The following is a 24,660-nucleotide window of genomic DNA, read 5'->3' as shown; positions in this document are numbered from 1 at the left end:
AGTAAACCTTGTTTGTGAAGCTCCTTTGATGAAGAACTAACTGCATCTATTGACTCCCTGGGAAGTCTTCGGTCACAAGCTTGGTTGGAGTATATGAGCCCAGATAAAGACGGTGGTTTTATTCTCTTGAAACATAGCCAGAAACTTTATCTACTTCATTGTTCACTTTGGGTCATGTGCTAATGATGAGGATTCCTCTAATGCTAATCCCCCTAATGATGGCTTCTCCCAGCCGTTACCCAAATCCCACAAGACCCCATGGCTTGGCAAGCCAGACAGAATAAAGGCAGCGTGGTGTTTGGCTTTTGAACTGAGTTCAAGGCAATTAAAGTCAAGAGCTAAGGGGAAAAGGAGGGGGTTTTAGAAATACCAGTGTAATAAGTAGTCCGACTGGAGTGCTCTGTAAATTAACTCAATTAGACAAAGCCGAGTTTAGGAGGGGAAAACGGTAGGAAGTGCTGCCCTCGTTAAATTTGCCTGTTAGAAGTGCTTCTAATGAAATTAAATTTGCTTTAGTTGTTTCAATCACATAAAATAGTGTGTGCATGTGCATGTACTCCTGTGCACACGTGTGGGTTCTGTGATTTTTTGGATTTTTTTTTAAGGAGAGAGGAGTAGAATGCAAAACTAAATTCAGAAAACAAGAAAATTTTGAATGAATGCTCAAGAGTGGAAGACAAAGAGAGAGGCAGGAGAGAAACAAGGAGTGGAAGCGAGAGAAGGGACTGGAATAAGAGTGAATTCTCCTAATTGCAAAGCCATGAGCCCCATTCAGTGGGGGCTTTTGTTGAGTTGCCTGGGCTTTGGGATCCTGCCTGGAACGTGGGCTCAGTTTCCCCGAATCTGCATGACGGTGGACAGCCTGGTGGCCAAGGAGTGCTGTCCGCCTCTGGGCGTGGAACCAGCCAACATCTGTGGCTCACAGGAGGGCCGGGGCCAGTGCACAGAGGTAAAAGTGGACACCAGGCCCTGGAGTGGTCCTTATATCCTGCGGAACCAGGATGACCGCGAGCAGTGGCCAAGGAAGTTCTTCAACAGGACCTGCAAGTGCACAGGTGAGAGACCCGTGGGTGATGCTCAGTTGGGTGGGGAGGGCCCCAGCAAGGAAAGCGAGCCTCTGCTAAGAAAGACATGAGACTACTGACAGAGACTGTTAAACAAGGTTTTGAAAGGCAAATGCATATTGAGGTAAGGCTGCTGACTCAGTTATATTCTTCTCACTCTCTCATACATTTAGTTAATGTGAATAACTGAATAAATATTGCACAAGGCAAGTCTGGTTGTATGAATCTGTGCCAATTTACCATTGGCTTGCTTCTTGAAAGGGCAGTTAAAGAGCTTAGGCATCAGCTTTGAAACCTGGAGCAAGTCCTTTCAGGATTGATTCAGGGCCCTATCTTCTGAATGGGTTTATACTTGTTGAAGGGGGTGAGAGGGCGTTGGGGCTTGGCATTTAAAATGAAGGCATTGGAGGCAGGTCTTCTATACCCCTAGCCTCAGCGTTTCTAATTATTTGAACAAATCTTAAGCAAGGTGTATCTTTCTCGTTAAGGTTATGACTGGGATGTAACTTTGCCATACTTGGAGGGAGGTAACAGGACAAAACTTCCTTAGGATGCTGGGGAAGGGATGGTTGTTCTTAGATAAAAATGGGGTTTATTCACTCTTGTCTGGGTTTGAACTGAGCATTTGAATTTTTCTCTGTGTTCTGTGGCTCACCTCCTGCTCCTCGACGATTTGCTCTGGTTAGACTCATTCAGGACTGTTGCTCTTTCCAGACCAACTTAGGATGGCCCCACTTCTATTAGCAGTCAGGGCCTCCTAGGTGGTGCTCTTTCGCTTTGAATTTCAGGACATCTGACTAAGTCCTTAGTGGCTGAGCTGGAAAGTTATTTAGCATACATGATAATCACCATTCTGTGATTCCTACCCTGTGATCCAAAGCAAGATATGTGTCCTTCAATTTATTCTCCTCCAAGAGGAGAATTGCTTTTTCATGTGTGGATGGTGGTCTTTAGCTTCCTTCCCCAATGTCCAAGTTTAAACCCCAGAGATTCTCCTCCCTGGTAGCCTCAGATTTCCTCTGCAAATAATGTCCCTGAGATGATCCTGAGGCTACTCAAAGTTTCTTAAGGAAGAGATGTACGTTAGCTTCTGGCAACCAGACTGTTGATGACCCCAAATTTTGTTGGTTCATTGGAAAATAAACATCCCATAGTCTCCATGATTGCAAAGTTGATCAAAGATTTTAGCTTAATAGATAGAAACAAATACAAACTTTCAGGGAAAAACTCAATTCTGTGCTCAAATTCTCTATTATCCTCTGTAAGACTAAATTGGAACAAAAAATTAATGACCTTTATTGTCAGGATTGGCAGAATTTCAGGATACTTTGGCATTAGTAATTCACTTTACAAGGTTTACAAGCCAGTTAGCATTTATGAGAATATACCAGTTGCAGCTGTGTCTTTGGGCTTTTGAAAACAGTATGCACCAAATTGTTTTTGAACAGTTGGCTGAGAATTTCTTGTTTGTACAAGTATTAAGTACCTCTCTTTTTCAATCTCTTAAATGGGGATAATGATCAAACCAAACTTGTAAAGTCCTTTTGAGCTCAGTAGATGAAAGGCACTGTGTGAGCATAAAGGATTGCTATTAAAATAATAGAATCTTTAATTAAAAGGAGTTGTCTATTTAGAACTCCTTGTAAATTCATTAATCAGTGGTCTTTAAGCTTATTTAACCTAAAAGACTTCTAAGTTGAGTTGATGTAGTTCTTGTAGGAACGTGCATAGTTTGGTGATTCTTACTCTCCTTTTTTTTTTTCCAGTTATAAGTAGGTGTAGGACTCTTTTTGTCTTTTTTTTTTTTTTTAGGTGGGGGACTCTTAACTTTTGAAATTTGATTTTTTGCTCAAATACAGACTCTATGGTACATAGATTGGGATCATTAAGGAATCTGTTTTTCTTTATCTTCATTTCCTGGTAAGATAACACAATCCCTTTAAAAAGGCACATCTTCTTATGTTTTTTTTGTTGTTGTTGTTGTTGCTGGTATTAGTAGGTTAAGGGGGAGAAAAGTCAACCCATGCTACATGGATATAATATACTCATAGGAAATCTAAATTAAAGAAATAAACATTTGTGTGCTGGTCTTTGGCTTGGTTTCACTTTTCCATTGTCTTCAGCATATAAACAAATCTTTAGGCCAGGTTTGTAAGCTTAAAAACAAAAGGGACCCGATTGTAGAGTTTGGTACATTTTTTAAGAGATGGTGGAATTTTTTTACTGGTTAAATTTCTGGGTTATAGGTGAGCTCAAATTCAGACAAATGCGCTCTTATTAGTATTTATACGTTGCTTTTAGGCGGAAACTCTAGTTATGTTGAAGAAGACATTCCTTATTCACCGTCATTCTGAAGCATCTCTTGAATCTTCTGAGTCAGGTTGAATCATTTTCTCCTTTGTTATGCCACAGGGTATTGTTTATTCCTCTGCTTTTATTTTTCCCACAATTAGACTTGAGTTGATATTTCATTGTGTATATGTCCTTCTTCTTCACTAGACTGAGAAAGGCATTTTGCCTTATTTATATTTGTGTCCCCTAGTGTCAAATGCCTTTTATTCAAATAGTCATTGATTCCTTTATCACCCACACAATTGACTTTTATTTAGCATCAACTATGTTAGTTCTTCTGAAATAAAGAGGGTGGAAACCAACATGATTCTTAAGGTGTCCCCAGTAGAGTGGATAAGTAAGACAGACATAGAAACAAATAGTTGCAATTCTATTTAATTAGTGGTATCTAATAACACTAGTCTACTAATACTTAATATAGGATTTACTACGTACCAGACACTATTCATGTATTAATTTGTTTGTTCTTCATAAGAACCTTATGAAGTAGAGCTTCTATCTCAGAGTGAAAGGCTCTGAGAGGTTAAGTGATTTGTCCAAGGTTACCAAGTATGACTATTTGTCTGATGTATGAAACCCAATGGAAGCAGAGGCAGGCATGCTTAGTGTAGATGGCCTGTTATGTAATAGGTGTTGAATAAATTGTTGACGATAACTGAGGAACACAATTAGTCATTGATTCTTCTGTTTCTGCCAATGAAAAAGAATCATTGTGAGGAAAGTGCAGCAGTCTTACAATTGATAGCATAAATTGTGAATTACTCAATTTCAAAGGTGAGACCCCTAATTTTATGCTTTTAAATATAGACATTTATTGAATTTATTATTACAGAAATTGGATGTGCTATTTCTTAGTGTTTTGAAGGAAGGAATTACTCTCCTATAACAGAGATGTGACCATACTTTCACCTCCAATCATCTGACTATAGGTAAAAACTGGAAATTTGACTGAATTTTCTATCAGGTATTTATTTTTCTTCAGATGCTGCATGTGTTCAATCCCTTCTCAAAATATCCTCTATTTCTGTAAAAAGCTGTCAGGGTAGGTGAAACATTTTAATCAGAGATGCTTTAAAAATATAGAGTTTTATTAGGTAGTTTGAGGAAAAATAAGTAGATTCCAAGCTCCAAGAAACCAGAGGGTAGGACTGTGTCTGGTTTTTGCTTATTAGTGAATCTCTAGCACCTTGCATAACATCTAATATTCTAGTAACTGCTCGATAAATTTTGTTAAATAAATGATATTTATTGAAGAGCTTCATTTCAGTATTCAAAAACAGATCTTAATGTTAATTCAGACACTTCAAAAACATGATTTTCAGTCTTGAGAAAAGTATAATTTTTCCTTTTAAAGTATTTTTCACTTACATTCTCATATGGTACTAGAATATAGGAAAATACAGATGGAAACTTGAGCTATGTAAGGGTAAGTAGAATACTTTGAATATTACAAAGATCATAGAACTTAAGTGACCAATTACCGTCTTTTTATTTCTATTTATTCTATTATTAAGGGAAAAAGGTCCATCGTGTTAAGAGAAAGGAAGCATGTACATTTTCTTTATAAAGTACAAATGCTTATCATTTTGTTTTCATGCTATTTGGTAAGTGTTCTTTTCTTTTAGAGATAAATAGCATTCTCTCTCCTAACATCACAATATTTTTTAGTTATCTCTATTTTAGTACTTATAATTGATCAAAATTAGTTACAGGGCCTATTTTTTTCTGCTAAGAAATGTGAAAATCCTGAAGGGCAGGGAGAGAAAGGAAGAAGGAAATTTATGTTTATTGAAGTATCTACTGCATACTTGATTTTTCCCTCCTTCATTCACAGTGAAGTCCAGGCCTAGAGAGTTGGGATCACTGCTTTCCAGGTGAAAAATGTGATGAAAGGGGAATTAAGAGGAGCTGCAGGAGCAAAGTGCCAGAGAATCTGACCCTGATGTGCAGAATCAAGAAAGACCCTATAGAAAAGCCTATACAAAGCTTTAAGGAGTAGGGTAACCCAGGCAAAGACGAATTTGGAGAGGTGGTGAGGAAAAAGTGTTCCATGTAGAAGAAATAACAGATAAAAAGCCTGGGTGCCTGGGGAGGGGAGGGAGTGAGCTGGCATGTAAGTCAAGTGCTTTTCGTAACCCCTTTATTCCTCTCAGCTCCTACCAGAGTTAGTGCTCTTATCCCCTTTTGTTTCAATGAGTTCTTTCCAACAACATTTAAACTTTTATGCTCTTACTTATCACCACCTAAGAATGAGGTGCTGGAAATACCAGAAGCAGTACTCGAGAAGGCTAAGAAGGGGGAAATCCAGGGAAAGCTACAATAATTTAAGCGTTAGACACTAATCAGAAAGATGTTTCGAGCTTGATATTAGTAATCCTCATTCCCTGGGTGTTGATAAAGCAGAGACATTTGTAGGTTTGACAAGGAACCCTGCAGAGATTTGTACTTCCTGATATCATGGGAGCTAATTCACCTTTATGACCTGCCAGCCGCCATTGATTTTGTCTTAGCTTTGTCTCTGTGAAATAAACCAGACTTTTTATGTTGGATTTCACTTAAATTCCTGGAAATCAACTTATTTATTTTATTTTGGTTCTTCCTTTAGCTAGATGTATGTTCTCTTTCTTCTCTGAATCGAAGGCCTGTTTTGTGTCAGCCAGCCCTCTCATCTGCCACAGAGATGGCAGGACACAGCAGCGTGAGCAGAGTCCCAAGTTGGGGAGGGGAGAGAGAACAGGAAGGGACACCTTTGCATGATCCACGAGAGGAGTGAGAGTTGGGAAGAGAGCAAGGAATGCTGTTTCATATCCTGTTTCTTTGTGGGAATATTTCCCAGGAATTCTTAAATCCTCTGGCACTCTATTTCTAGACATAAGGCTCTCAAGAGGAGAGGAAGGGAAGGGAGTTGACTTTCTTTGCCCTCTGTAGAAACTTCTCTTCCATTCTATCCAAGAGTTTCAAATTCACAAATTACTTCCAGACTGCATAAATCTTTTTTTTTTCTCTTTCCCTTTTTTTTGTAAACTAGGAAACTTTGCTGGCTACCATTGTGGGGACTGCAGGTTTGGCTGGACGGGCCCCAACTGCAATCAGAAGAAAACACCAGTTGTTCGTCGGAACATCCATTCCTTGACTCCTCAGGAGAGGGAGCAGTTCCTGGGTGCCTTGGCCTTGGCGAAGACCACCACTCACCCCGACTACGTGATCACCACCCAGCACTGGCTGGGCCTTCTGGGGCCCCATGGAACCGAGCCACAAATTGCCAACTGTAGCATTTATGATTACTTTGTGTGGCTCCATTATTATTCTGTTAGAGATACATTATTAGGTGGGTTTTTTTCCCCCTTGGCTTACAGTATATTATTAGAGGTTTGGAATTGCTAAGAGAACAAGAAAACAAAGAAGGGTTAGGTTTCTGAAAGTCATGGAATTATCAAATTCTGCCTGAGGTTAGAAGGAATCAGTTTCTTCCTATACATTGACTGCAGACACTTTAAAACATTCTCTTCTCTAGTTTGTGTTCTTGGTTCAAAGTCTAAACGAGGCTTTATGAAGCTGTTAATCCTCAATGGTAAGAGTTGCTGAAGTGGAGATGGATTCATTCTGAAAACATTTCTAAATCTGGTGATGCAAGGCCTCTGTGAACCTCATTTCAAATTAGAGGAATTAACTGAACATGTGCCAAAGCCCGTGAAACTCTTTATGCAGAATTAGTGTTTGTGCTGGAAGCGTTACACTCGTGTATGTCTGTCTGCAGACTTTTGGATAATCATTTGTATTAACCATGCCCATTGTTGGAAATCCCAAAGATTTCTGGAGTTGTTTGTCAAGGAAAAGCATAAGCTGAGACACAGCAATCTAGAGTCCCTACTGCCTAGCCCTCTGAACCTAAGTTATGTGGATGCTTGAGAAAGTGGTCTCTGCCCTTCTGGATCCTAAAAATTGGGGTCTGGGTGGGATTTGAAGTGGGGGAATTATCTGTCATGAGCATCATTAATCTAGTAGGTCCAGTTTCATCCTCAATGATTTTTTCTGTTGGGGAAAGGAACAGACAGACTAGTTTATTCCTAAAGTGTTTGAATATATCCTAGGTTCCACTCAGAGCTATTCTGAGCCCTTGGCTGGACCTGCAAATGTCCTTACTTTTGGGGTCCCTCACTGGGGTCAGAGAAAATGAGGACATAGAGCTTACTTTGAATAGTGAGCATCTCCTTGGGAATTGTCCATCCTTGTGCTTATTTCTTGTCCCTCATTATTCAAGTCCCACTCATCATTTTCCTTCAGGACTTTAAACATTTTTCTCAGTAAGAGCTGTGTAGCCAACAGCAACAACAGCAGTTCATTTCTCAGTGTGGATCTTTTGAAAACTTGCCTCACTGGTAAGCATCTGTCTTTCTCTGCCAATAGATATGGAGGCTTTTCTGGCTATAAACCTTTATAGTTTTCCTGTCACCACTCTGAGGAATTTTTGCTTTATGAGAGGGTAGTTTCTCAAGGGGAAAAGAAAACTATCGTTTCTGCTCATATCTAGGAATTAAATTTATATTCATGGCTGCTCAGCCATCTGAAGTTATTATAGGTACTTTGAAAAAGAATCAAGCTAGCTAAACTTTCTACATAACCATCAAGGCCTGTGGTGAAAGGTGGAAGAAGGATGGAACAAGCAGTAAGAAGGCCATTAAATCACCCAAAGCTTTTCATTAAAATTGGCAGTTCCAGTGGCCAGCCAAATATTTGAATATATTTTTCTCTCTTCTAGTTTTGACGACCATACTTGTCAGCTGGTAGCTGTAACAGATTGATGGGTGACATAAAATCTGTGGAAGGTCTTTTTGGTTATATACATACTTCATTGAGACCAAGTGCAACGAAATTGCTGTATTACTAATTAACCCTTCCCTAATATACAAAGAATAGGTTAGAAAATGTCTTTCAGGGTGCACAGGTGGCTCAGTGGTAGAATGCTCACCTTCCTTGCAGGAGACCCAGGTTTGATTCCTGGTCCATGCACTCCCCCCCGCCAACTCCCCCCGAAAAAGTCTATTTAGTTTAGGTTTCAATGTTGTACTATTTTGGTTATTCTATTTAGTATTGAAGAATTGTTGCTTAAAAATTAAGTAAGTGATGGGGCCTTTTTAAAGCTGAAATTAACCTGGATTTCTGGATCTCTGTTGAAAAATTAAACTTTTGAGAGTGAAAGGAGAGCTTATTCTAAAAATGTCATTTGCTTTTGAAATTGTTTTGTTATTGTTGCTTTCAGATAGAGAAATGCCAAAAAAAAATGTTTTTTTTAAACTGAAATATCATGGTCTCATTGGTTTTGCAGACACATCCCAGGTAAGGTTTTAAATCATTTAAATTAGATTCTGTGCTCTTTAATACTTATCCCAATTGTTTTAGGACCAGGGCATCCATACAAGGCCATAGATTTCTCACATCAAGGACCTGCCTTTGTTACCTGGCACCGGTACCATTTGTTGTGGCTGGAAAGAGAACTGCAGGTTAGTCCAAATTTTGCATTTGGTGTTCTTAATTTTGTTATAAATTTGGTCAAGACCCAGATCAGTGTTTGCCTTCTAGTTTCTTGTTGTATCTAGTGGCATGAGTTAAATGACTGTGCATAGTGTTTGCTTTTAGCAACTCACCGGCAATGAGTCCTTTGCTTTGCCCTACTGGAACTTTGCCACTGGGAGGAATGAGTGTGACATATGTACAGACCAGCTGTTCGGGGCATCTAGACAAGATGATCCAACTCTGATTAGTTTGAACTCGAGATTTTCCAGCTGGAAAATTATCTGTGATAGGTAAGGACATATGTACCTGCAATGGAGACCATATTTTCTTATGCCTTAGTAAGGCAGATAGAAAAACACTTTATATTTCTGTTTCCAGTGCATGTTGGGTTCTGTTTATGGGTTTCTGAAAATGATTTACCTGTGGAAGGTGGGATTTTAAAAAGTCTAAGCCCTTTAATAAAAAAGCAGATGTATCAAATTCACATTAGTGAATTAAGTGTGCTTGGTCATAATTTTGAGAGATCAACTCTATTAAAATTAGGAGTGCTTTCTGCATTCGGTCAATATTTGCTAAGCACTTTTCATATTCTAAGCAATGTGATAATACTGAGAATATAAGGATTAATAAAATATAGCTACTCCCTTTTTAAACTTTTTTATTTTTACAATTTTTATTATGAAATATGACATATATACAAAAAAGCAATAAATTTCAAAGTACATTTTAACAAGTAGTTATAGAACAGATTTCCAAGTTTGTTATGAGTTGTAGTTCCACAATTTCAGATTTTTCCTTCTAACTGCTCCAAGACACTGGAGATTAAAAAGAAATATCACTATAATGATTCAGTAGTCATACTTATTTGTTAAATCCTAACTTCTCTGTTATAACTCCTCCTTCTTCCCTGATCCTTCTCCAAATCTTTAGTGATATTTGTGCTATGCCCATTCTAACCTTTTCATGTTGAAAGGAGTGTTGACAGTATGGGATGGGGGAAGGAACTGGTTGATATTCTTGGAGAGATCGACACCTCTGGGTTTCAGGACTTATCTGGCCTAGGAACCATCTGGAGGTTGTAGGTTTCTGAAAAGTAAACTGTACATGTGACTTTTGTAGAATCTCAGATAGAGCCCTGGATATTCTTTAGAGTTAACAGGAATGATGTTGGTTGTGGTTTAGCAAATCATGGTAATTAGCAATGTCTAGGTGAAGCTTGCAGAAGAGTAGCCACCACAATAGCCTTTTGACTCTATTTGATCTTTCTTAACCACTAGTACCTTATTTTGTTACATTTCTTTTCTCCCTCTGGTTGGGAAGGCATTGTCAGTTCTACGGTGCAAGGGCCAGCCTGTCCCTGGGAGTCATGTCCCATGTTACCAGGGAGATTCATATCTCTGGACATCATGTCCCATGTAGAGGGGAGGGTAATGATTTTACTTGCAGAATTTGGCTTAGAGAGAGAGAGAAGCTACACCTGAGCAACGAAAGAATAGTAGTCCTTTTGAATATCATTTTATATTTGCAAAGAGGGGCTACTTGTAAAGAAATTACAGTACAACACGAGAAGTTCCATACTAGCTGCATGGGCAAAACTGAGAACACAGGGAAAGTATCAAAAAGGCAGAAAAGATTTTTCCTGAGACTTTAAGTGTGAACAGACCTGAACCAGATATAGGGGAGGGTGGGAGGTGGTATCCTAGCTGGAAAAAACAGCATGTGTGCAGCTGGAAAGTCTTCTGGAGTCAGTCTTGAATGGCTGGACTACAGGGTGCTGGTGAGTTGAGTGGAGTAGGGATGGGAGACATAGAAAGGATGGACTGCAGCCTGCAGTTCACGAAGAATTTGGTCCTCAGAGTCTTTAGGTTTATTCCTCTTTCTGCACATCTTAGAAAAAGATTCCCTAAGAGGATTCTTTGCTTTCCTTGATTCATTTTTTTCCCACCTGAATCCCATTTTTGACCCCGGTTCTCTAGATTCCCTCTCCAGTGTCTTTAGGCTGCTCAACTCACAGAGCTCCAGTTCGTGGTCCAGACTTCATGTCAACACCATCTGGACTTAGGCACAGCCGTGTTTGTTGCATCTGAGCCTAGCTGGCAGAGATCCCATATTCTACATTTTGACTATTCCCTACAGATCTCAGGACTCTTGCTCCACAACAAGCAGATGCATAATAAATATTTACAGTGTGATTTAGCGTAATTCCATAAAGTACCATTTTCCATGGTGCCTCCAGATATTAATTGACAGTGTGTAAATAAATTTAGAGGACTGCTAAGTTAGAAAGTTTTCTTGTTTCAGAGCTTCTCAGAGCCTTCCACATGAAAGCACATTGAAAGCACTCTCCAAAAGAAGCCCAAACTTATTTGACCCTGGAACACTTATTTCACAGATCATCTCACTGGAACACACTGTGGGAAATGCTGCCTTTGAGGCCTTTTTTTTTTTTTTTTTGGTCTGTTTTTTATTGTCCTGGCCCCTTTCAGCCTTGTGTGTTATGTGCTGATTCTGCTCTCACATACCCCATGCTTTCCATTCATCCATTATAGCCTCCTGATATCTTTTAGATTGAAAAGTTTACTTTAAACTTTAACATTCTAGATGTTTACATAAAATTTTGTTTCTCCTAATGCAGTAATGCTCTGATGGTTTAGAAATTTTGGGTCCCAATAGCCATGTAGGAGACAGTCTTTTGTAGGCTTAAAACTTTCTCAGTCTCCAAATTTATCACATAACTGTGGAGACTCTACCTTCTACCTGCCTTGGAACCATTTTCCAATACGGTGTTTCTTTTAATACCTGTCCTCTATTTGGTTTCATCTGTCTTTCCTTTGATCTCCTGTATTTGATTTCAGTTTGCCTAAAAGGCTTTCCAACTTTTTGCAACCACCTCTGCCCAAACAGGCTTAGCTCAGCACAACATGGGCCGCTCTATTCTCTCTTCAGGTAGGTAAGGTGAAGTGCACATAAGAGGAGTCTCTGTCTTGCCTGGTAAAATTTCCCACTGTCTTTCCAATGGAAGCTTAATTTTCATTCAGATATTTGCCTGTATACATATTGTATCCATCAGTGTTTTTGAAACTCCTTAATCCTTAAGTACTTTAGAGGATGGTAATTTTATCACATTTTTACAAAACTTGTAAGCTAATTATAATAAAAATTTACTGTTCGTGAGTCAAGACATATTATTTTTAATCTTCTTACAAATCTTAGCTTGGATGACTACAACCTCCAGGTCACCCTGTGTAATGGAACCTATGAAGGTCTGTTGAGAAGAAACCAAGGGGGAAGGAACAATGAGAAATTGCCAACTTTGAAAGACGTACAAGATTGTCTTTCTCTCAAGAAATTTGACAATCCTCCTTTCTTCCTGAACTCTAGCTTCAGCTTCAGGTTGGTACTATGAGCTCTGCTGGCTTGACATTTTACAGTTCTTTTAGATTTTTATGCCTATGGTTGTAGTGAATAGAAGGAAATCTAGGTGTTGGGAGACATCTACAAAGCTGAGTAATGGAGAGTGATAAGAAAGGCTACAAGGGAATAGTGTTAGGAAAGATATCATCTACCCTCTAAAATTAATAGCATAGTTTTAATATCTTCTAAGCTGTTCAAAATCAACTTTTGTATTTCTAATTCCTATACACATAGGTACAGACTTAGGAATCAGTGCTTATCATACAATAGAGTATTTAAAAATTTATGTGATCATGCTCTTTCTTTTTCTCTTCTTTTAGTATCTTTTGTTGACATTAGAAATTTATCAGTCATAGAACGTACCTTTGCAGTGTGAGAACTCAGAGGAGTATTGTACCTAAATTTAACTCAAATTATAGCACACCAATGGTATTAATATATGTGAAATTTAAAGACCAACTAGCAATTTTCTTCCTCCAAAAAGACTTTAAGAAATAGAAGAAATATATTTAGACATAAATACAATTTTTAAAAATATTTTTATTGAGATATCTTCATGTACCATACATCCAAAGTATACAATCAATGACTCGCAATATTATCACATAGTTGTGTATTCATCATCAGGATCATTTTTAGAACACATAAATAAGATTTTTACTAGAGGTGGTGAGTCTGTAAATAGAGATGGTGGATAGGATTCTGGGTCTTCTCCATAACCAGATTCCCAGTCCCTCTCTAAACTGTATGTAAATCATATGACTGATAAATTGGCTGGGGTCAGGGATGGACTAAACTGAGACTTAACTGCAGAGCTTGTGCTGAGTGAGGCTGGGCTTAGAGTCTGTGCTGGGCAGAGTAGTATCAGAGGTGAGGTAAAGGGTAACATTTAAGACTGTCCAGAAAAGGAGTATGTATTGATTTTAAATTTTTTATGTGTGATAATGCTAACAAAACCGATTGTATTATGTATCGATTTGATTAAGGGAATAGTTCCCAAAGTGTAATATCCAGATCACCATAACTGACAACACCTGGAAGTTTACTAGAAAGGCAAATTCTTATATCCTACTTTGCATATACTGAACCAGAAACTCTGAAAATGAGGCATGAAATATGCATTTTTCTCCACTGATTCCCATTTATGCCTAAATTTGAGGATTATCAAATTAGGGTATGGACAACCAGAATTTCTTGGGAATGGTTAGTGAGAAAGAAAGAAGGCTAAGGGAATGTAGGAATATATATTACAGAAAATCCATAGGTCTATTTAATTGAGAAATTAAATATAGAAATTGAGAAATATGAATATAGAATTACATATGAATTAAAGTTTTATTGATCGTGAGCTGTTTGTTGGGCATGATGCTGAGCCCTGATAATAAAAATCTAAAGAAAATATAGTCCCTGCCCTATAGGAGTTTTTATTCTTCCATGGTAGACAGAAATGAAAGTAAATACTTGTCAGAGTATACAAAAGAGATAATTAAACTGAACAGGTGCAGAAGTGGTATTGATTAAAAATGTCTTCCTTTTATAGAAGATCATCATGAAAGGTTTGGGCTAATTCTTGGTTAGCTATGAGAGCTTCCTGTGGCCTTACTCAATCTCAAATTGGAAGACTATCATCTAGGCTAGAAGCAATAAAAAGAGATCATTACCAATTTGTGACTGTTATCACTTACTTACTTGTTTCTCTTAGGAATGCACTAGAGGGGTTTGATAAAGCAGACGGGACCCTGGATTCTCAAGTGAGGAACCTTCATAATTTGGTTCATTCCTTCCTAAATGGAACAAATGCTTTGCCACATTCTGCTGCCAATGATCCCATTTTTGTGGTATGTTCAAAAACTCTGAAAAGTTTTTTAAAATTTCAAGATAATGTGTTGAAATGATTTGCTTTTAAATACGGTTCAGTGGTGTTTTATTGTCTGTGATGCATGAGGTTGTAAATTAATTTTAATCTACAGCATAAGGGTGGTTAGATAGCGTATGAAGTCCCCCATGCTTCAGGGTGGTTAGCTTTGGAATGACACTAGACAGGGATCTACAGTTCAGAGGTGGATTCATATTTATACCAGAAAATTAATGAATTAGCAGGCTGGTAGATGACTTTTACTGATGAAATGAGTGGTGCTGGAGACATATGGTGGGTCAGAAAGATTGCCCGACTGCCCTTGCCTGAAGGAAGTGTAAGAACCAAGAAAGCCCAGTAGCTTGGCCACTCCGGAGCACCACACGGCATCCAGAGCTCTGTTTGATATATGGTCCTGGGTCTCTGCATTTCACAAAAGATTCTGATGAAAAGTGAGCTACCCCTGCTGTCAGAATATTGTGCCCACTTTGGGGAAAAACTTTCATGCAAGACATACATCGCAGGAGAGTCTGGACTTGCCTGGGCATACAAGAACAGGTTCCTTGACCCCTTCTGGTTCTGTTTGCTAATAATTGATAGCGATTGTACTGGAATATGGTCTTTTACTTGTTTTCATGGTCACATACCACCTGATAACAAGTTTATTTGCTAGGGGGGAGCATATGGCCAATGTGCAAGAGGCTATTGACATTAACTGAAAGAACCTGGTATTGCTGAATGGACAATTTAACTCGGGTCAGTTTGCTTGCAGACTTGAAGGTTATATTATTCATGTCTCTTTCATTTGCGAATGAACAGAGATCCAGTTCAAGCTAATATAGGATAAGAATTAATTTATTTGGCTTTATTACGGGGAAATTCAGAGGTGCCACTGGCTTTAGGCAAGGCCGAATTTGGGAGCTCGAATGATGTCAGCCTTGTCTTTGTCTTCATAGGTAGTCTCTTTTCTTGTGGTAGGCAAGCTGGCTACTGCAGGCACATACCTCCATGTTATAAACTCTGCGCACAACACAGGAAGGAGCTGTGCTTCCTGAGAGCCCCAGGAGAAAAGCCTAGCATTGACCAGGACTGGGTTACTACCTTCTCTGAGCCAATCAGTGTGGCGAAGGGACCAAGGATGTAGGCAAACCCTACATAAACCACTGTGGAAGAATTTCTGGCATGAAAGAAAGGCTCTGTTAGCTAGAAGTAGGAGGAGAAGGGGGAGGGGCTGCAGACAGACATAAACACCAAATGCCTTTAACAAGGGTGTTAATATAAAAACTCTCACTTAATGTCACCTATTTTGTTAAATGGCTTCAAACTTCTGGGATGACACACAGCAAGTAGGAGAATCGTGAAGTTCCATGGAGGGACTTCAAAGTTCTTTATAACTCAAAGTATAAGTAAACTGATGGGATTGCAAATTTTTGAATTACAAACTTTATTAGTTTTAAAAATATGCTTATGAGGGGCTTTCTTGAGACAAAATGGTGGCGAGAAAGTCAGGGCCATATTATTCCATTTGTCCTCAGACACTGCCCTACTGCCCCAAACCACCAGGCACACAATGTAGTTGAACAAATTGGCTTATAACCTGTAGAAGTGAGAATGGGAAACCATGGAGTGTCTCAGTCACTGAATGCTAGAAAAGACTTAAAGGATTTGGGCTTGTGTTAGACAATTTTGGGGAGTATTTAAGGAAACCCAGTTTTACTCTGAATGAGATGCTATCAGGAAGCAGGGGTAATTCTAGGACTGGGTATCTCTGTAATTCTAATCTATAGGGAGGGCACACTAGACTGAGGTTATGGCTATAATTGGTCAAGAAGCAGTGTCATTCATATTAGGTGGGAGAGGGGCTGTTTGGCCTTTTGGGGCCTAAACAATACTCATGTTCTATCTATGCTCAGACACGATTATGGGCTATCTTGTTTTTGCCTTGATCCATCACAGTCACAGAGTGGCCTTGTCTGATGTTGATGCTCCAAGAAATAGTTTATGTCCAATAGGAGAACATCAAGTCTCTGCTTGTAGGACTAGGCCAGCTCATGGGTGTCAGTGACTCCCTTTTTTCTTTCTCAAGTACAACTCACCAACACTAGCTTAGAAGCTTTAGGTGACGTGCTGGTTTGAAAGGATGTATGGACATGTTTTAATCAAAATCCCATTTTGTAAAGGCAGAATAATCCCTGTTCAATACTGTATGTTTGAAACTGTGATCGGATCATCTCCCTGAATGGTGTGATTTAGTCAAGAGTGGTTGTTAAACTGGATTAGGTGACAACATGTCTCCACCCATTTGGGTGGGTCTTGATTGGTTTACTGGAGTCCTATAAAAGAGGAAACATTTTGGAGAATGGGAGATTTGAGAGAGCAGAGAATACTGCAGCACCACAAATACAAAGTAGAGAGTCCATGAGCCGGTGACCTTTATGAAACCGGAAGCCAGGAGAGAAAGTTAGCAGATGACGCCGTGTCTGCCATGTGCCCTTCCAGCCGAGAGAGAAACACTGACTGTGTTCGCTCTGTGCCTTCTCACTTGAGAGAGAAGCCCTGAACTTCATCGGCCTTCTTGAACCAAGGTATCTTTCCCTGGATGAATGCCTTAGATTGGACATTTCTATAGACTTGTTTTAATTGGGACATTTTCTCGGCCCTAGAACTGTAAACCAGCAACTCATTAAATTCCCCCTTTTAAACGCCATTCTGTTTCTGGTATATTGCATTCCGGCAGCTAGCAAACTAGAACAGGTGACAAATGTTTGTGTTTAATTTCAGTAGTATAGCTTATTATAAACTACTTTAACACTTTTTGTCTTCAGCCTTGTATGACTTGGATAGATGGTTTTGAGGAGTTATGAAAAAAATCTTATGTCTGATAGTTTTTACTTTACTAGTATTTTGAGTTTATATTATTGCCCAGTTTAGATCATATGGTAGCAAACACTATTTTTTTTCCCCCAAAACATCCTTAGTTTAACATTAATCTTAGCAATGCATCCTCAAACCATCCATTTGTAGCAGTTTGTTTTTCATGGACTCCTGGGAGGCCACATGACACGGTAAAAAGAGCATCAGGTCACAAGTCAAATCTGTTTTATTTAGTCCTGATTTATGCAATCTGAACTTGGGAGGGTCATTGAATTATCTGGCACCTGAGTTTGCTACTCTGTGAAGTACAGGTCACATGACCTGATCTGGTGTTATGAAAAAGTGTTATGCTCATTAAAGCAACTCTTAATAAAGTAAGGTAATATGAAGGTGCTCTAGAAACTGTTAAGTAAAATACAAATATTATCATGAAAATAATAATGTGTTTTATAGTTGTCTGTGTGAAAGAATTCGAGAATTATGTGTTAGGGTTTAAATTTCCAAATCTTAATTAAAGTTCCTTATCCAGTTCTCCATATCAGACAGTTACAGCCTAAGGCTGTTTACTGACAAAAACAAAGGCAGAGGAATTGCAAAGGTGATTTATTATATTCACTCTGTCCTGAGTACAAAAAAATATATATATATGAAGAGGGAGGGTGAAGGTGTAGCTTCAATGACTCTAAGCTTGTGTAATGGTGTGAAGGATGGAATTTTCCAGGTATAGGTAATTTGGGGGCTCCCACACAGATTAAAGCGTGGTAAGGGTGAGCGTCAAGAAATCCTGCAATAGAAGCAGTAGGTGGAGATGCTCCTTCTTTCTAAAAATGTTTCTCCCTTCATATTTGTGTAGCAGCAATAAACAAAGAACTGTGAGCAGTGTGGACTATTGGTCTTACCCTCGAAAAAGGTGGGGGCTCATGGGTGAGGTCTCCACAATCTTCTTTGCTGTACTCTAGGTTGCATTCCTTTGACCGATGGTTTTAACTTGATATTCCAGGTCATTTTCCTGGCTTTACTCTCAGCCATCAGCTTATGCCAAGCTTTTTTGGTGTCTGCCTTCTCTGCAGAGACACTCTAAGTCTCTAAATATGTTTTTAATAAAACATAAATTTTTAACTATATAATTTTTACACTCAATCCATATTCATAAGGAAAAATTTCATAGTGCTCCAAAATATTGAGTACAACAGGGAAAGGAGGACTTTTGACAAACAAACTGAGGATTATCTCCTCAACTTTTCTCACCTACAAAATGAAATAATGGTGACTCTAATAATTTGATTTTCAGCATCTTAAGTCTCCAAGAGTGCTAAGCCTTATCTTCTACTTTTTTTTAAACTTTTTTTCATTGTATTAGTATAGCATATATACAAAGCAAAGAAATGAAAAAGCAATAGTTTTGAAAGCCCACTTCAACAAGTGGTTACAGGACAGATCCCAGAGTTTGTCATGGGCTACCATATGATCTGCTCATATTTTTCCATCTAGTTGCTCCAGGAGGCTAGAGGGCTTAAAGATTTTTTTATCATTGCAATCAACTTTTTTCCTTCTTTATTTTTGTGTGTGAAAAAAAAAAACATATAGACAAAAAAGCTATAAATTTCAAAGCACAGCACCACAATTAGTTATAGAACATATTTCAGACTTTGACATAGGTTACAATTTCACAATTTTAGGTTTTTACTTCTAGCTGCTCTAAAATACTTGAAACTAAAAGAGATATCAATTTCATAATTCAGCACTCATATTCATTTGTTAAATCCTATATTCTATGTATAACTCCACCATCACCTTTGATCTTTCTGTACCTCTCTTTAGGGTTGTTTTGGGCTATGGCAATTCTAAATTTTTGATATTGTAAGGGTCTGTCACTCATATGGGGTAGGGAGGTGGAACTATCTGATGTTCTGGAGAGGCTGGGCTAGGTTTCAGGACTTATCTGGACCAGGGACCCATCTGGAAGTTGTAGGTTTCTGGTAAGTTACTCTAGTGCCTCGAACCCTTGTGGAATCTTATGTATTGCCCTAGGTGTTCTTTAGGATTGATGGGAATGGTCCTGGTTGGGGGTTGGCAGGTTATGAAAGGTGGCAAGTCTACCTGAAGCTTGTGTAAGAACAACCTCCACAGTAGCCTCTTGACTCTATTTGAACTCTCTCTACCACTGATACTTTATTAATTATACTTCTTCTCCCCCTTTTGGTCAGGATGGAATTGTTGATCCCACTGTGCCAGGTCTGGATTCATCCCTGGGAGTCATCTCTCATGTCCCCAGGGAGACTTTCACCCCTAGATGGCATGTCCCATGCAGTGGGGAGGGTGATGATTTCACTTGCAGAGCTGGGCTTAGAGAGACTGAGGCCACATCTGAGCAACAAAATAGGTCCTCCAAAAGTAACTCTTAGGCATGCCTATAGGTAGTCTAAGCTTCTCCACTACCTACGTAAGCTTCAAAAAAGTAAGCCTCATGATCAAGGGCATGGTCTATTAATTTGGGTGTCTGCAAAGTTTGACACATCCCTCAGGGGACTTTGCCAATACTTTCTGATTAATATTTTGCCTAATATACTCTAGGATGTATCCAGGCATTCCAATGATCTATACAGGATTAAAGAACCTCTTTCTTAATCTGGGTTCCCTGTGTTTCAATTGTTCAAATGAGCTATGCAGATAGGTTGAATTAGATTCTGCATTACAGAAAATTTCAGGTCCAGATCAAATAAATCTTCCTTCCATTGATCTCAAAGAGTATGTGTGGTTCTAAAATATAGACACTGTCTTCCTTACCGCTATGTTCTGAATTACTTTAACCCTAACCTTTTTGGCTTTGTTTTTAATCTCTAAATATCAGGTTATATATATAAAGCAGCCTCTCAAAATCTAGAAACATTAATCACCACTCCGGACTTAATGTGTCTGCTCTAAAAACTTACAAGCTAGGCCCCTGTTTTCTTATAAGCATTTTCTAAAGATGACCATACCATTCTTGTTCTTTTGTTTCTGGCTTATTTCGTTTCCCCAAATGTCCCACATGTTCATTCACATCATTGTATGCCTCACAACTTTGTTCCTTTTTGTAGCAGCACAACCTTCATTCATAAGTATACATCATCATTCGCCAATCTATCTCTCCGACAGGGCATCCTTCAGCCACCTGCATTCATCGGGCATCATGTAGAAGGTCCAAAGTCTACATCCATCAGCATTCTCAATTTTAGATCATTTCATTGTTCCCAAGAGAAAGAAAACCAATAAACACACCCATGCCAAATAGAAAATCTAAACCTCTTCTTAACTCTTGTCCCTCACCCCATTATTTACCTCTGCTGTTGCTGTGGTAGTGCTGATGGTTTCCTTTTGAACATAGCTCACAGCATGCAATAGCAGTTTTCCCCCTGTACCCTGGACTTAAACATTCTTTATACAAGAATCATATCTTTGAAGTAATTTTTATGAGAACTAATTCATATTTGTAGTGTGAATCAGTGGGACACGTGGGTCTGTACAACCCCTTTCAATCTTGTTCATCTCCAATATGGTAATGTTACTAACAGACCCACTAGAGAATCACCTTTACTTCTATCTATTTTCTTACACTGGAGTGCAACCTCATTAGCTAACAGATCACCTATCTCTAGCTTCTTTGTATCTCTAAATCCCCTATATTCTGTATTATAAGCCTCTGATTATACCTTCATGCTGGTCATGAAAGTGGAATCACACACTATCTATCCTTTTGTTCTGGCTAATTTCACTCAGCATTATGTCCTCAAGGCTTATCCATCGTGTCATGTGCTTCAGGACATCATTTTGTCCATATTTATAGTTGCCTCTTGTTTAATAGCAGCCGTTCTTAGTGGTGTGAGGTGGTATCTCATTGTAGTCTTGATCTGCATTTCCCTTATAGTCAATGAAAATGAGCATCTCTTCATGTGCTTTGGAGCCATCTGTATTTTTTCTTCAGAAGAATGCCTATTCATATCTTTAGCCCATTTTTAATTGGATTGTTTGTTGTTTTCTCGTTGAGTTGTATGATTTCTTTGTATATACAGAAAATCAAACGTTTTTCCGATATGTGATTTCCAAATATTTTCTCCCATTGAGTTGGCTGCCTCTTCACCTTTTTGACAAAGTCTTTTGAGGAACAGAAGCATTTGATTTTGAGGAGTTCCCATTTTATCTATTTTATCTTCTGCTGCTTCTGCTTTGGGTGTAAAGTTTAGGAAGCTACCTCCTATTACTAGGTCTTTTTTTTAATATATGGTCAGGCACCAGGAAAGAAACCCGGGTCTCCAGCATGGCAGGAAAGAACTCTGCATTTATGTTTTTTAATCCATTCTGCCAATCTGTGTCTTTTAATTGGCAAATTTAGTCCGTTAACATTCAAAGTTATTACTGAAAAGGCATTTCTTGATACCACCATCTTATCTTTTTAATTTTATTTGTCAGGTCTATATATTCTTTTCCCTCTTTCTTTTTGTATTATTTAAATTACCCTTAGTGGTACTCCTCAACTCTGTGCCCTCCTCCAGAATTCTGTGCTCTCCTGTCTTTTTTGTGTGTCTTCAAATCTGGTGTTGTGTACCTTAGTATGTTTTTTATTTGGTCAAAAGAGTCTTTAATCTACATGATCTACTATTTTTCTATTTATTCTTTCAAATTCCTCTTTATGCTCTTCTACTGTCTTCTTAATCTCCTTTATGTCATTTGCTATCCCACTTATTTTATTAAGTAGAGTTGTATGAACATCTTTGATTAGTTGTTCCAGTGTCTGTGTCTCCTCTGGTGTTTTAATTTGCTCATTAGGCGGGGCTTTATCTATCTGCATTGTAATATGCTTAGTGATCTTCTGCTCTCTTTGTGGCATGTAAATATCTTGATTGATATTCTTTAGGAGTTGATTTCTTTCAGTGGTCTAAGGCCTTGTGTTTTTGGGATGGTTGTACAGCAGGGAGCAGGGTATGGGGTGGGGCACTCAGTGCAGTGATTTGTTTCAGGGCAGGTATAGGTGCAGGTTGGGGATGTTACACTGGTGTTTGTGAACATTAGCACCCAGTGGCCAGGGAGGATGTAGGTGTGCAAGTGCACTGGTCTGGGGGGCATAACACTGGTGTGCTCTGGTCTGCAGCATGGAGCCCTTTGTGCACATGTGTAGAGCTGTGGCAGCAGGTCGGCATTATGCCTTCATGGATTAGGGGCAGATGTGTTCCGGCTGCGCAGATCAGCACTTTCTCAGATCTGGGGAGTGTGGCTGAGGGCCATGCGCAAGCGTGGTTCTAGGACTGCTGTAAAGTGCGGTTCCCAGAGCTGAATGACGTGACTGAGGGCCAGTGTGCATGCCTGGACCTGGAAGTGCCATAAATGGATGCACTCAGGCAGGGCGGAGTGAGGCTGTGCAACACTGTGGGCAGTGGGGGGTGGTCAGGGGTAGCCTGGGTATAGAGGTTAGTGTCCGCAAACTTTATGTACTGGCAACAGGGAGGGGGAGGCAGTGCTCTGGAGGGGTGCGGGAGAGGTGGGCTGAGCTCCACCTGGGCTGGGGGTGGGGGACAGGTATGTGCACTGGGGGCTGGTGGGGTGGGGGCACCTGGAGCGTGGGGATTGGAGTGGGTGACGGGGTTTGGGTGCATGGGGTGTGGGGTGAGTTGCTGGTCACGGGACTGCTCTGGTGAGGGTAGCATGCCCAAGGAATGCAGCGTGGCTTACTTCCTAGTCCCTGGCTCCCTCCCATGCACTCCTGTGGGCTCCACGCCTCTGCTCCAGGCTCCAGCTTTCTGCCTCTCAGTTCCTCGGCCTCTGCAACCAGGGCTGCCGCATGTGGTGCAGAAGGCTCTCCCAGGTTCAGCTGCACCCCTGAATTGCCACCCTAGTTGCCCTCCTGACCCTTCTCCAACTTTTCCGCGGAGCTGGGCTAAGCGCGAGCTAGTCTATTTGGACATTTTCCCGGAAGTTGAGCTATCTTCTACTTTTGAGGAAGCCCACTAAATCCACAAGGGCTGGGAATTTTTTTCCAGAAATGGCCAGCTAGAAAATTTTGACATTTTGAGGGTCAGAGGGTCTCTGTTACAACTACTCAACTCTGCTACTGTAACACAATAGCAGCCATAGTACATATTTATCCATAGTAAGTAAACATACGAATGTGATGTATTCCAATAAAATGTTACTTGAAAAAAATAGGTGATGGGCCAGATTTGGCCCATAGGCTTTAGTTTGCCAATCCCTGCTTTAAAGAATCAAATATCCTGTTCTGTAGTAGGGAAAGCTCTTTATTTATATTTCTCTTCTTGCTCTAGGTGGAAGCCCACATAATGATTTTATGAGGAATTATGTGACTTACATGTATTTCAAAGATACTAGAAGTTTAATCATCCTTGTCTTCATTACCTTTCATATTTTAAATTTTGTTTTTCTTTGGTAATATATTAACATGTACATATAAATAAACAAAAAGCCACAGAACTTTCTTTCAGAACCGAAGGAATAAATTGTTGGCACTAATTACAGCACTCACAATTACTTCAGACCATTTACAAAGAGTTTCATATTGAAGTTAATTCAGCCTTAAATGATTTTTTGCATATTGAGATCCAGGTTAAAGCATTTCTGTTAACAGATTTATAGCTCTGGAATTTCAAAATCACAAGCAATTCAATATATTGCATATAAGCAAGAGAGGTACAAACTTGTATGTGGTCACAATGATAGGTAAAAGAAGGAATACCATTAAAGTATAGGAAAAAATCCTAAGCCAGTCTCTGAAATTCTAATAATTACTGAGGTAACAGAAGGGAATACACATATTTATCATGAAAATAAGATTAGGCCACAGGAAGGCTAAGTAGTGTTGTCTTCAATATTAAATTTAGATATAGTCCACAAAAGAATAAGAGAAGGAAACCAACAGAATGTAAAGTGAAATAATTACCTGCTAAGAAAGAAATTATTTCAGAGATTGGTAATTTTCTTCCTGTTTCCTAAAGATGCCACTTTTTTTAATTGAACATTTTATTTTGAAATAATTTCAAAATTTGCAATTGGACAGTTGCAAAAATAATGCAAACCCATAAGAGAGAATCCAACATACCCTCTACCATGTATCTATATCTACCAACATTTAATATTTTGCTGTATTTGCTTTATCATCCTATCTATTAATCTATCGATTGATCAATCTAATGATCTATCATCATCATCTATCTATATCACCCGACACTATTCTAAGTGTGTATTTGAATGTTACCCTTTTAGAAAGTACACTTGGAGTTCTAAGTTTTTTCAACTCCTAGGTGGCTGGGGGTTCATAGGTCATGTGGGTAATACTCACTCTATAGCCCTGCATTTGTTGTCCACCTTATTCACGGAAATTCTATATGGGTTAAGACATACAAGTACTCTTACAATTTATATATCTTAACAATTACATACAATTAGATAAGATAGGCCTATTAGTTTAGAAATGCAAAGCAAGAGAAGAGGGCTATTGCACTTTAAAAATGAGTTTCTAAAAACAAATATCTAATAGACTATACTAAGTTAATCCTTTAAGACCACTCCTTACTACTCTTCTAGGCTGCAATATAATTA

General features: G+C 39.0%; 1 protein-coding gene across 1 annotated transcript in view; it reads left to right on the top strand.

Moving 5' to 3' along the window:
- Positions 1-262: 262 nt before the first annotated feature.
- Positions 263-24,660, top strand: part of DCT (dopachrome tautomerase) — a 34,846-nt gene continuing 10,448 nt past the window's right edge. Inside the window, exons 1-6 of the mRNA XM_077155848.1 lie at positions 263-1,055; positions 6,445-6,744; positions 8,817-8,917; positions 9,054-9,220; positions 12,144-12,323; positions 14,047-14,182. Coding sequence (XP_077011963.1) covers positions 656-1,055; positions 6,445-6,744; positions 8,817-8,917; positions 9,054-9,220; positions 12,144-12,323; positions 14,047-14,182 — 1,284 coding nt within the window. The 5' untranslated portion in view covers positions 263-655. The remainder of the gene's footprint in view (positions 1,056-6,444; positions 6,745-8,816; positions 8,918-9,053; positions 9,221-12,143; positions 12,324-14,046; positions 14,183-24,660) is intronic.

The sequence above is a fragment of the Tamandua tetradactyla genome, chromosome 4, assembly GCF_023851605.1.
Source record: "Tamandua tetradactyla isolate mTamTet1 chromosome 4, mTamTet1.pri, whole genome shotgun sequence".
Lineage (NCBI taxonomy): Eukaryota > Metazoa > Chordata > Mammalia > Pilosa > Myrmecophagidae > Tamandua > Tamandua tetradactyla.
Note: the sequence above shows the minus strand (reverse complement) of the source record. Positions and strands in the feature narration are given on the sequence as shown.